The 13,540-nt window shown below is 40.8% G+C and overlaps 1 protein-coding gene across 3 annotated transcripts in view; it reads left to right on the top strand.

Annotated features, from left to right (window-relative positions):
• The window catches only part of TTC39B (tetratricopeptide repeat domain 39B), a 126,084-nt gene that overhangs the window by 60,850 nt on the left and 51,694 nt on the right, over nt 1-13,540 (top strand). For all 3 annotated transcript variants that reach the window (XM_080667214.1, XM_080667216.1, XM_080667215.1), the window contains 2 exons: nt 2,275-2,370; nt 13,054-13,164. In XM_080667214.1, coding sequence (XP_080523340.1) covers nt 2,275-2,370; nt 13,054-13,164 — 207 coding nt within the window. The remainder of the gene's footprint in view (nt 1-2,274; nt 2,371-13,053; nt 13,165-13,540) is intronic.

The following is a 13,540-nucleotide window of genomic DNA, read 5'->3' on the forward strand; positions in this document are numbered from 1 at the left end:
TCCAGATATGGTGAATGTTGAATGTAAAATATTAGAGGGTACTGGGAAGTTTGTGAGGGGGAATATAATCAAACTCCACATACTTGAGGGCATTATATATCTTAGAATTGGAAAAAAAGGCTTCCCTTAAGGGTAGTCAATACTCCTTTCTTCTTTATGGGATGTGTGCTCTTAAGATGAATGGAAGCAGAAGGAGATTGGAGATTCTGTTACAATACAGGGCGGGCTTATTCTTAAACTCTAGACGTTTCCTTCTCTTGAGTAGCTCTGGGTCACTAAGGTGGCCCAAGATTCTGTAAACCAGATTCATGTCCACCTCCTCTATGTCACTTCAGCACTGTGTGGTATCCTATATAATAAACGGCTAATATGCAAATCAACTGAATGGCAGAATGACTGGTCGCTATGACGTGCACTGACCACCAGGGGGCAGATGTTCAACCCAAGAGCTGCTTCCTGGTGGTCACTGTGCTCCCACAGGGGGAGCGCTGCTCAGCCAGAAGCTGTGGCAAGCACAGCGGCGGTGGCAGGAGCCTCTCCCGCCTCTGCAGCAGTGCTAAGGATGTCCGACTGACAGTTTAGGTCTGCCCCCAAGGGCTCCTGGACTGTGAGAGGGCACAGGCCAGACTGAGGGACCCCCCCCCCACCAAGTGCACAAATTTTGTGCACTGGGCCTCTAGTGTGTATATGTGTGTGTGTGTGTGTGTGTGTGTGTGTGTGTGTGTGTGTGTATGTGTATGGAAATGAAGCAATTTATTACAAATAAGCTACCTTACAAAATATACCCCCTTTAATTCAAAAATTTATCCTCAGGAAATAATCAGGCAACAGTATATAAAGGGGCTTATTACAGTATTATTTGTAGTAAAACATTGGGAGCAACCTCCATGCCCCAAAATGAAGATGGGGTAACAAATTATGTTACTTTCATTCAGTAGAATGCTGTGCAGACAGTAACTATAATAGAGCAACTCTTTTTATTAAGAAGAGATTCAGGATAAATGAAGGTTATAATGAAGGAAACTAGACTATGCTACCCCAAAATATGCCTCTTTGACATAAAAATTATTTTGAGCTTAAAGTAATTAAGAAGCAGTAAAAGGCAGTGAAAGCTCTCCCTTTGCTGCATAAAGGCAGGAAATAAATTCTTTTACTGGAGACAGACACCTATCCACCCATAGAATCTGCAGACAAACCTTATTGAAGTAATCCTTATATTCCTAATTTCTTCTTCACCATTTACTACTCCTAGCCCAACTCCTTGTCTTGTCAGTTATTCACAAACTTATTATTTCTTTGTCTAACAGGTATAAAAGCTTCCTATTGTTCACTTCTTTGGGACTTCATTCTCTTTGAAGGCTCCCATGTACATGTAAAAATTCAATAAAATTTATATGCTTTTCTCTTGTTAACCTGTCTTTGTTACTTTACTTTTCAGACCTAACCAGGGACCCTAAGAGGGTCAAAGAAAACTTTTTTCTCCTCTACCATACTATTCCATTTTAATCTATATAATATAAAAGTCTAAGCAACCATTACAACCAGTCGCTTGATGTGCACTGACCACCAGGGGGCAGATGCCCAACGCAGGAGCTGCCCCCTGGTGGTCAATGTGCTCCCACAGCCAACCTCCCCTGGCCAGACAACCTCCCATGGTCCCTTCCCCCTGCCAGCTGGCCCCAATCAGCCCCGATTGGCTCTGATTGCCGGTCAGGCTGAGGAACCCACCTGTGCATGAATTCGTGCACCGGGCCTCTAGCAAAATATAAAAATATATGTGTAGATTTACTTGGGAAAAGATATGCAAGGATATATAGAAGATACAATGCTGTCTTTGGGTGGAGAGCTGTGGGGGATGATTTCAGTTCATTTCTTTTGTGTGTGTGTGCACTAGAATAAAAGAAAAATAAGTTTATTTTATTGGGGCTGTATTTCAGGAATGTTCGCCATGTAACTGAATAGTTTTTCCAAATTGCTAAGAAATGGAGGTGCCCCGGCTGATGTTGCTCAGTTGATTGGGCATGGCCCTGAAAGGTTGCTGGCTGGATCCCCCGTCCCCCGTAGGGGGTGTGCAGGAAGCAGCCGATCCATGTTTCTCTTTCACATCAATGTGTCTCTCTCCCTCTCCCTTCCTCTCTCTCTAAAAATCATTTTAAAAAATCTTAAAAGAAATGGAGGTGAGATGCAGTAAATAATTGAAGGACTTGTGTTGTGTACTTAAGTTTATGTGAACGCTTCCTGTAAGACACCTCACTCTGCCTTCTTTATTAACAGGCCTTTTCGCACAGAGATGGCAACAAGCAAACCTCACTTGGCATCGCTGGACGCAAAACCGGCCTCTGGACAGCACCGATCATCCAAAGTGAGCAGGTCAGAAAGGGTGCGAGCGTTCCTGGGGGGACCAGTCCTACCCTCCGGTGAACTGCAATGCTGATGTCAGAACAGGCTCTGTGTTTTATTGACCTGTGGGGAGAGGAGAGGCCCAGGCAGGTAGAGGGCCCATTTTACAAATGAGGGAAGGAGGCGAAGGGGCTCAGTGAGTAGGTGTCTCTGTTACATAAAAGCAGGAACAAACAAAATTAAACTCCTGGGGCACAGCTCCCTTTGTGTCTTGGTTACCTCAAATTTTTTAAACCATTAATTTTTAAAAATATATTTTTTTATTAATTTCAGAGAGAAAGGGAGAGGGAGAGAGAGAGAGAAACATCAATGATGAGAGGGAATCATTGATTGGCTGCCTCCTGCCCACCCCCTACTGGGGATCGAGCCTGCAACCCGGGCATGTGCCCTTGACCAGAATCAAACCCGGGACCTTTCAGTCCGCAGGCCGACGCTCTATCCACTGAGACAAACTGGTTAGGGTAAACCATTAATTTTTAAATAAAATAATATAACCACATTGCCAAGCATCAGGGAAAATGGAGGAAGGAGAAACATAAACTATAATTATGACTTTAATACAGACTGTTAGCATTTTGGTGTATTTCATTCCAGTCTTTTCCCTAGGCATGTGTTTCTTGAAATGGATATAACCAAAGAGTTTTCAGTCAGTATTGTATTATGATTATTTTTCTAATAATATTCTTCTTGTAATCTTGGCTTAAAAGTGCATTTAAAAAATGTTCATTGTAGAAAATTCAGGAAATACAGAAAAATCATAAAGAATTAAATATGTATTACTATCACAATAACTACCACAACAATTTTTTAGATGTATATTCTTTCTTTTCCCCCTTATATATAAAGATGCTAACTTTTTTTTTGCTTAATTGGGATTATATTAAATATACTGTTTAGTAACCTGCTTTTTAAAACTTAGTTAATCATAATATTTTTTTCTTTTCCTTAAGTATTTTATATAACATCACATTTCATTGCTAAGTTCTGTTCCTTTCCTGCCTATTCTAGAATTAACTAGTTGTTTCTTTTTAAACATGTAAGTTATTCCTTTATCAGTTATTAAGACAACTCTGTTAAAGCTGTTTTTTTTAGGCTTGGCTGGTGTGGTTTAGTGGTTGAGCGTCGACCTATGAACCAGGAGGTCACAGTTTGATTCCCGGTCAGGGCACATGCCCAGGCTGCGGGCTCAATCCCCAGTGTGGGTTGTGCAGGAGGCAGCCAATCGATGATTCTTTCTCATCATTGATGTTTCTCTACCTCTCCCTTCCTCTCTGAAATCAATAAAAAATATATTTTAAAAAAGTACTTTTCATCTATCCTATAGGTTTATTAGACTTTAATTATACAACAGATCTTTAGCTTTTTGTATTTTGCATTTGAAATTTTAGCTGTTTATGAATGTGTTCGTAATACTCAGTTTATCAATGTAAGAAAGGGGTGCAATAATATGAGGGTTGAGGAATGGAGATGAACTTGAAAATAACTTGTAAGTATCTTAAGGCATTTATTTTTCACAATACTATTTTGTTCCATATGTCTCTCTTCATGGAAATCTGAGCTTTCTTCAGAAATATAGGCCCCTCTTTCAGAGTTATCCTCTAATTTATCTGATAGTTTCCTAGGTTCCTACTACATCAACATTTATAATGCTGACTTTGAAAGCTGTAATAAAATAGCTAAAAAAATTACTGAAAGCAGTACTAAATAAAGGGTATGGTGTTAAGAGAGAAAACAAGAGTGAAGGAAAGTTACCTTTTTTTGCTTGGTTAATATTAAGTAGAAATAAGTAAGATTTGTGTTTGTTTCTGAGTTGAAAAGGGGTCAGAGAAGAAGAGGTTAAAGATATATAAAGGAAGTTCAGTCAGGATGGCGGAGCAGATAAATGCTGTGCTTGCCTTCTCCCGCAAACACATCAAAATTACAACTAAATTATAGAACAACACCCTAGAGAACCACCTGAAACTGGATGGTTTTATGTAAAAAAAGAAAGAAAGAAAGAAGTAAACTTTACTTTTTTACACTATATACTACAAGAATAAACTCAAAGAGGATTAAAGACTTACTAGTAAATGTAAGACCCGAAATCATAAAACTCTTTGAAGAAAACATAGGCAATAAAATATCTGGCATGGCTCTTAGTAATATCTTTTTAGATATGTCTCCTTAGGGAAGGGAAACAAAAGGAATTATAAACAAACTAGAGGCCCAGTGCACAAAATTCGCACGTGGGTATGGTCCCTAGGCCTGGCCTGTGATCAGGGACATCTTTCCTGGCCACCGGCAGCTGCCACCACCCACCCCCTGTTCCCCATTCGTCATCGAGGGATCGGAGCCTGCCGGCCAGGGGGAGGGGCCGAGATGTGGTCAGTGCGCCTCATAGCGACTGGTTGGTCGTTCTGGTTGTTTTGCCATTCCGTCGATTTGCATATTACTCTTTTATATATATAGATGTGGGACTATATCAAATTAAAAGGGTTTTTGCACAACAAAGGAAACCATCAACAAACCAAAAGACTACCTACTGAATGGGAGAAGATATTCACCAATAATACATCCAATGATGCTTAATATCCAAAAATACATAAGAAACTCATACAACATAACACCCCAAAACAAACAATCCAATTAAAAAATGGGCAGAGGATCTAAATAGACATGTCTCCAAAGAGAACATAGAGATGGTGAATAGACATATAAAAAGATGCTCTATGTCCATAATCATCAGAAATGCAAATTAAAGCCACAATGAGAGGAACTCTTACCATTTGCAACAGCATGGATGGTCCTGGAGAGCATTATGCTAAGCGAAATAAGTCAGTCAGAGAAAGATAAATATCACGTGATGAACAACATAAACTGATGAACAAAAACAGATTCAGAGACAGAGAAGCATCGATGAGATGCTCAAACCTCAGAGGGAAGGTAGGGGAGGGTGAGGGTTAGGGGGAGAGATGCATATAAGCCTAACCAATGGACACAAGACACCAGGGCTGTGTGGGCATGAGCGGGGGTGAGGGGGTGGGGAGGCAATGGGGGGGATAAGGACACATAGATAATACCTTAATCAATAAAGAAAGAAAAAAGAAGCCACAATGAAATATCACCTCACACCTGACAGAATGGCTATCATCAATAAATCAACAAATAACAAGTGTTGGGGAGGATGTTGAGAAAAGAGAACCTTCATGCACTGCTGGTGGGAATGCGGTCTGGTACAGCCACTGTGGAAAGCAGTATGGAATTACCTCAAAAAATTAAAAATACGACTAACATATGACTCAGCAATCCCACTTCTGGGAATTTATCCAAAAAAATCCAAAACACTAATATGAAAAAATACATGCACCCCTATGTTCACTGCAGCATTATTTACAATAGCCAAGATATAGAAGCAATCCATTGATGGACAACTGGATAAAGAAGAAGTGGGGTAGGCCCTGGCCAGGGAGCTCAGTTGGCTGGAGCGTCATCCTGATACGCCAATGTTTCGGGTTCGGCCCTCAGTCAGGGCACATACAAGAATCAACCAATTAATGCATAAGTACTAGTAAGTGGACCAGCAGATCAATGTTTCTTTCTCTCATTCTCAAATCAATAAATAAAAAGTTAAGCCCTAACTGGTTTGGCTCAGTCGGCCTGCGGACTGAAGGGTCCCGGGTTTGATTCCGGTCAAGGGTATGTACCTTGGTTGCGGGCACATCCCCAGTGGGGGATGTGCAGGAGGTGGCTGATCAATGTTTCTCTCTTATCTATGTTCCTAACTCTCTATCCCTCCCTCTTCCTCTCTGTAAAAAAATAAATAAAATATATTTTAAAAAAAACAACAGTTAAAAAAGAGAAGAGGTTGGATGTATATACAATGGGATATTACTTGGCTATAAAAGAAATCTTACCATTTGCAACAACATAGATGGACCTAGAGGGTATTATGCTAGTGAAGTAAGTCAGACAGAGAAAGACAAATACCATATGATCTTGCTTATATGTGGAATCTAAAATACAAAATAAATAAACAGACTCAAATACAGAGAACAGTCTGCTGGCTGCCAGATGGGAGGGGGTTGGGGCGGCTGGATGAATAAAATGAAGGGATTAAGAAGTACAGATTGGCAGTTGCAGATTAGTACTGAGGATGTAAGCACAGCATAGGGAAAGTAGTAAATAATAATGTGATAACCATGTGTGGTACCAGGTGGATACTAGACTCATCAGGAGGATCACTTTGTTAAGTTATATACCGTAGATGTCTAACACCTATCGTGGCTATACCTGAATGTCATATATAATATTGAATGTCAACTTTAATTGAAGAATAAACAAAAATACATAAATGAAGAAATGGAGGGAAATGTAAGAAATTACAGTATATAGAGGCATAGTCAAGTATATAGTATTACCATTTGCAGATTTCATAGCCTTTTTCTTTTTAAATATTAAACAATAAAATTCCTCCTCTGCCTTTTAATCAATAGGTTTTTTAGTGCATTTGTAAAAACAAGCAGTTGTAAATGTATTCTGGAGCAGCCTAGAAGGTCTAAAGTGGAAAAAAATCTTCAGATTTGGACAAGTGTGTGGGTAGATTGCAGAGAACAAAATAGCACCCTACCTAATGCACCACACCTCCTGTGACTGCTCGCTCCACAAAACCCAAAGCATTTACTCCTCAACACAAAGTTGTGTGGCAGTCCAGGAGGGTGTTTTGGTCATTATTTAATAGACAAGGAATCCTGGATATTCAATGACACCCCCAAGGTGCCACGGCCAAGGCAGTAGTTGAATTGCAACTTGATGCTCTGTCTTCTCATTTCTAGGCTAGTACACCATTCACGAGTCCTTACCCCCCACCCCACCCCAAGTTATAACCCTTCTCATCTATTTAGTCTTACAGTGTATTGACAACCATGGTTTCTTTTGATTGGTCTTCAACTTGAAAGAGCCAGGAGAGAGTCTTTCCTTATAAGGATCCCGATGCCTTGCAACTCTGATATTTATTGCGTTTGAGTTTATTGCTAGTGCCCTTACCTGGCACATGACACCAAGTTTCAGCCATTTGTAAGTTTTGTGTTCATTGGTTCAAATCTGTTGCCACACTAGTTGATGAAGCAGCTGTGTTAGGGTCATTTTTGGAAAAATAAGGGAAGATTTTCTACCTTGGTCCAGAGCTTTCCCATCACCTCCTTGGAACACGTATTATTATTTCAGAGACGTGTCTAGTCTTCAAATATGAATTTTTCTATGGGAAATGTTATAATGATGTAAACACTTTAAAATCTCTGAGATACGCCCAGCCAGCGTGGCTCAGTGGTTGAGGTCATGAACCAGGAGGTCACGGTTTGATTCCAGGTCAGGGCACATGCCCAGGTTGCAGGCTCGATCCCCAGGGTGCAGGAGGCAGCTGATCAGCAATTCTCTCTCATCATTGATGTTTCAATCTCTCCCCCCCCTTTCCTCTTTGAAATCAACAAAAATATATTTTTTTAGAAATCTCTGAGATACAGTGTATTTTGTCTTCTCAATCTACTTGAAAAATTCATTAAAAGCAGGAAGCAGAACAGGGGTCTAGGGCCTCAGGATTAAAGATATAGAGATCAAATCTTTTATAGACCTTTGAATTCTTCACTTACCAAGCCTAGATTATCAGCTAAGTATGGCACGACTACTGGTAACTTTAATTACTTAAAGAGGTTTGAGAGAATCACAGAGTTTATGCAGGGAATTCTGGTCTTTCACGAGGCTGAGTTCCAGTATCTGTTTAGTGAGATAAGGTTTCCCAGTGGCTAGATCATTAAGGTTATGGCCAGATTTTGACTAGGGGCTTATGGGAGAAGAGGGGACCCTCTCTCTTTGCTTGGTTCGTAAAGAGTGAAGGATAGAGGGAGTTATTGTTTAATGGATATCGGGTTTCAGTTTGGCAAGATGAAAAAGTTCTAGAGATTGGTTGCACAACAATGTAAATATAATTAACACTACTGAACTGAATGTACACTTAAAATGGTAAATTTTATGTTATGTGTATCCTACCATAATTAAAGAGAAATAGAAAAAAGAATGCCCAGACATTATTATAGAGTTCAACCTAGCTTTCTTTGTCCTTCTTGTTTGTCTTAGACATTCCTGGAGAATTACACTAATGTCTCAATATAAACAGTGCTTGTACTTTTATTTCCATGAGCTTACCTGGTTTTTATAACTACCTTGTAAAGTAGTAACAGCAGGCATAGATAAGGAGACAAACTTAGAGAGGTGGCGTGGTTGTTTGAGGTTACAGAGCTGGGAAGTGGTACAAATAGGACGTTTCTCTGTTTTTCTTTAAAACATTACTTTTGTGTGTAAGATTTATATAAATCAGTTTTTCATCATAAAAGTAAGATGAAAAGATTTTAAATAATTTGCAAAGAGGAGAAAAAAGTCACCAATTATCTCTCTACCCAACATAAGTCAGTATAAATTGTGAGTGCTCAGAGGGTAGGAAGCAAAACCTCCAGGTAAATATGGAAAGTAGACTGGGAGTTTGAGGTCTGCTCACCTGGGACCACAGTTTGAGTGGAATCAGTATATACAGGATAGCTTGAATTGTAGCTCTTGGGGTAAAGGGGCCCTGAGCTCCTGAACAAAGTAGAACTTTCTCTGGATGCACTTAGCAAAAACGCTAAAATGCCGATTTCCATCTGCTCCCTGGATCCCTCTGTTCCCTCACCAACACGTACCCTCACTTTGTCATAAATAATAAACTTCTGACATGCTGACTGTCTTATAGGGAATATGCCTTTATGCCTTTGTTCATCCTGCACACATTGTGAAACAGGAGGGCATTTACTGGTAAAAGGGAGGCAGTGGACTCAGGGAAGATAGATGACTTTCTGAATGAAGATCTGTCTCATGGCTAGAGAACGGCAACGCTGACTTCCGGTGTCCAGTCCAGGAATTCTCATTATATCACGTCAGGCTTGAGGAGAATGCGTGCTGATGAGCCCCTTGCAAGATACTTGTCTGTTTTCAAATAGCCATACTCTTTGTTCTGATCTGATTAGACAGGTGTGGTGGGGGCTGGGCAGAAGTGTTGGAACGTCCTCTGGTAGATACGGGCAGCCCCTTTAGGTTCCTAACCTAAGGAGGCAGAGTGATTAAACATCTGTTTTAGGAAGAGCAGTGTGAGAGTGGTGTGCAGGATGAAGGAAAGCAAAATTAGTATTGTTTGGGAACTTGTTGGGCCTTTCCCAGGCCTACTGAGTCAGGAATGCTGGTGGTGGGGCTCAGCAGTGCATTGGTTTATAACAAGCCCTCCAGGTAAGTGTTTTGCACCCTGAAGTTTGAGAACCATGGAATCAAAGCAGCACGGTTGGGAAGGCATTCCTGACTGGAAGTGAGAAGGGTCTCAGTTAATGTGATGGCAATGGACATGGAGAGAACTGACTCCAGAGATGCTGAGAAGTTCCCGCTGAGATTCAACTCGCTCTCTTGGTCATTCCGTGCAAAACACCTGGTAGCACTGGTATTCTGGGGATACGGGCAGTGATTCTTAACTTCATGTAAACATCTTAGTAAACTGCTTAAAGGGTTGAGTTTACTGTGTTTGGAGGTGCTGAGCTCCCACTTTTGTCTATCCCTGTAAGCTGGGCATCTAAGTGGGTCCTCCCGGTGATTGTGGCCTGCTGAGATGCAGGGGCGATTGTCCTTTGGCAAAGGGACCAGTATTTGTTCACAGCCCATCTCCTTGTAATAAAAGCTGAGCTGTAACCTGAGAGAAGTGGTGGGAGAGAAGAGTAAGAGAACGGGGTGAGAGGTGGTAAAACTGGAAAACCTAATAGTTGAAGTGGTGGTTAGAAAGGGAATGGAGATTTCTGAGCTAAGAATTTCTTTTTGTTCTTAGAATAAAACCTATCTTTCTGCCACTATGATTTCTGGTTTCTGCCTGGTTGCTGTCCTCATCTTCTCTCACTCTCTGCTTTGCTTATTATATTCCCAGCTTAGAATCTCCCCCTCTCCCTTCAACCTAGATATTCTCATGGCTGGGTCCATATTACAGTGCTCAGTGGTCACCCTTTTGGAGAGCTTTCCATGACCATCCTCATTAATGGTGGGCCTTACCCACCCATCTTCCCAAACCAGTTTCTTGCCCAGACTGTCTAACCCAGCCTGAGATGATCTTGGCTACAGGTCTTCTCGTTTAAGTCTGCACTCCTACTCCAGGAGGATGGAAGCTACTTTGAGCCCTGCATCCTGTGTGTCTTTTTAAAAATATATATTTTATTAATTTTTTTACAGAGAGGAAGGGAGAGGGATAGAGAATTAGAAACATAGATGAGAGAGAAACATCGATGAGCTGCCTCCTGCACACCCCCAACTGGGGATGTGCCCGCAACCAAGGTACATGCCCTTGACCGGAATCGAACCTGGGACCCTTCAGTCCGCAGGCCGATGCTCTATCCACTGAGCCAGACCGGTTAGGGCCTGTGTGGCTTGTTTATTGTTATATTCCAGCCCCTACAAGGGTGCCTGGCACATACTTAGAGCTACATAAATATTAGTTGAATGAATTCTAGGCGAAGATCTGACTGGGGTGAGAGGTAGGGGTAGGAGATGGGTGAAATGTGTCTGTAGACACCAGGCAGCAAATGACAGCTCAGTTGGACTGGGCAGTGGAGGTGAAACAAGGTAAATCCAAGAGATGTTCAGGAAGTAACACTGACCAAACATGGTGATGGACTGAAGGGAGGTATCAAGCAACTGTCATGTGTAAATCTTCCTGAGAGAGGTTTGTGAACTAGCATTCTTATTTGGTCTCTGTAGTCACTGGATACTCAAGAGCAAACAGTTCTGGATTTTTCAGGGTTCTTCAGAGAATCAGGACCAATAGGATATATAGATGAGGTGACTTGTCTTGGGAATTGGCTCATGTAATTATGGAGGCCTGGAAGTCCCACAGTCTGCTCTTTGCGAGCTGCAGAACCAGCAAAGCCAGTGGTGCAATTCATTCGGGTCTGTAGGATAGAGAACCAGGAGCTCAAGTGAGCAGAATGTGGATGGCCCAGCTCAAACAGAGAGCATACACATCCACTCTTTCTCTGCTTTTTGTTCTATTTGGGCCCTCCGTGGATTGGATGATGCCCACCCACATGGGAGAGGGCCATCTGCTTTACTCAGTTCACCAATTCAACAGCTAGTCTCTTCTAGAAACACCCTTCACAGACACATCCAGAAATAGTGTCTTACCAGATGTCTGGACATCCCTTTAGTCCATTCAAGTTGACATGTAAAATTAACCATCACAAATTTTCAGCTCTTCAGCTACCCCTCCACCAAGAACTTGTCTCATTTCTGCACCACCTTTAAGCTTTAGGCATGACGAATTCTGTGTTCCTACCCAGATCAGCTTTACCTAGCCACTCACCCACCCACCAGCTCAACAATATTGAATGAGTATGTACTATGTTCTAGATCCCACTGAAGATACTGGTGGCACAGCAGTGACTAGAACAACCTCCTTGCATTTATGTTCTAGAGAAGGAAGATAGACAAAGACAAACATGACCAAAATGCTGCATGGGATACTGGGGATGGTAATAAGTGGTGCGGAGTGAAAAAACAGTGAGACAGTATGGGTGGGGTCACTGAGGCAGTTCTGAGTTGATGCTTCTTGAGCTAAGATCTGAATAACAGGAAGGAACCAGCCATGAGAAGTTTTGGAGGCATAGGCCCATTTCCTGTAGAACCTTCAGAACCCATTTCTGGTAGATGAGTAACTGGTAAGATTTTGTTTTCATGCTTGAAAGAATGAACTTGGAGAGGTTGGAGGCATGGCAATTCAACTTTAAGTACTTTGAAATAAATTGTACTACTCATTTGCTTACCAAAATATTTCTATCAATAAAAAAATCATTAGCAGATAATTTTCAAATAGTGTATAATCATGACTCTCCTAGAGATACAGAAATCACCGCATTTGAAAGGCTTTACTTAACTCATTAATCAATGAAGGAACTAGGCAGGTGTTATAGCAGATTCAAAGGAGAAATGAAGACGGCACAAATTTATATGGACTAAAAAGTGTTGAAATGAATGTGTAAATTCAGGAACAACTAGTTTCTTTTACACTGGAGGGAAGTCAGTTGAACCTCTACTGGCCGGGACTATATTGATATGTCTATAGACAACAAATAGTTTGCATGACTATCAATTACTTAAAATTCACAGAGTTGTAAGATAACTCACATAAAATCAAAAGCAAGTAACTAGGAGAGGTCTCCCTTAGTTCAGTTTTCTGCTGAAGCACATTTCTCCCCTTTATATAATCTAACTAAAACAAATAACCTTGGCCTCTCCCATGAAAAAAGGTAGTTCCTCTACTTGTGGTGGAGTGATGGCGGGGGCGGTGGAGGGGGAGTATGGCATCACTATCATTTATTCACTGCTCGCAATGAGCCATATTTGTCATTAACTGCATCCTCACAATGGCCCCATGAAGTAGGGTGTGGTGTCCCATTTTACAGATGAGAAAGTCAGCTCCCAGAGGTTCAAGACATTGCTAGTATGTGGCAGAGTTAGAATTTTAGCCTATCTGTATGCAAAGTATGCGTACACACACACACCCCGAGACAACTTGCTAATAGTAAAAACTATAGAAATTATATATATTTTTTTCTTTATCTTTAGATCATCATCAACCAAGATGGATCTCAAGAATGGCCTGGAAGAATGTGAAGTGGCACTGAAATTATTTCTGAATAACAAATTTAAAGATGCCTTAGAATTGCTTCAACCATGGTAATTAACTTTATTTCTTTTAGGTAAAATATATTTTTCACATGTTTTTAGTGACATTCATGTCTTTTATGTCATACTTGTCAGTTAATTTATTTGTATTTCCACCTAAATATTTGAGACCTCTGAATATCCAGTTAAAAAAATCTGTCTTTTCAACTTTACTCTGTAGAAAATTTCTGATTTTTTCTCATCCTTTAATTTCTATACTCGTTTAAATAGTGTCATCTATGTAGTTTTTTAGAGCTCCGTTTTGCTTTCATCAGTGAACTATTTTTACGGATGTTTCTCTTAACCTTAAATATAATTGAGAAGAGTTTCCTTTGAATTGGGAAAGGGAAGAACAAGAAAATGCTAATCTCAAGTGCTAACAAATTTA

This window comes from Plecotus auritus, assembly GCF_963455305.1.
Source record: "Plecotus auritus genome assembly, chromosome: 5".
NCBI lineage: Eukaryota > Metazoa > Chordata > Mammalia > Chiroptera > Vespertilionidae > Plecotus > Plecotus auritus.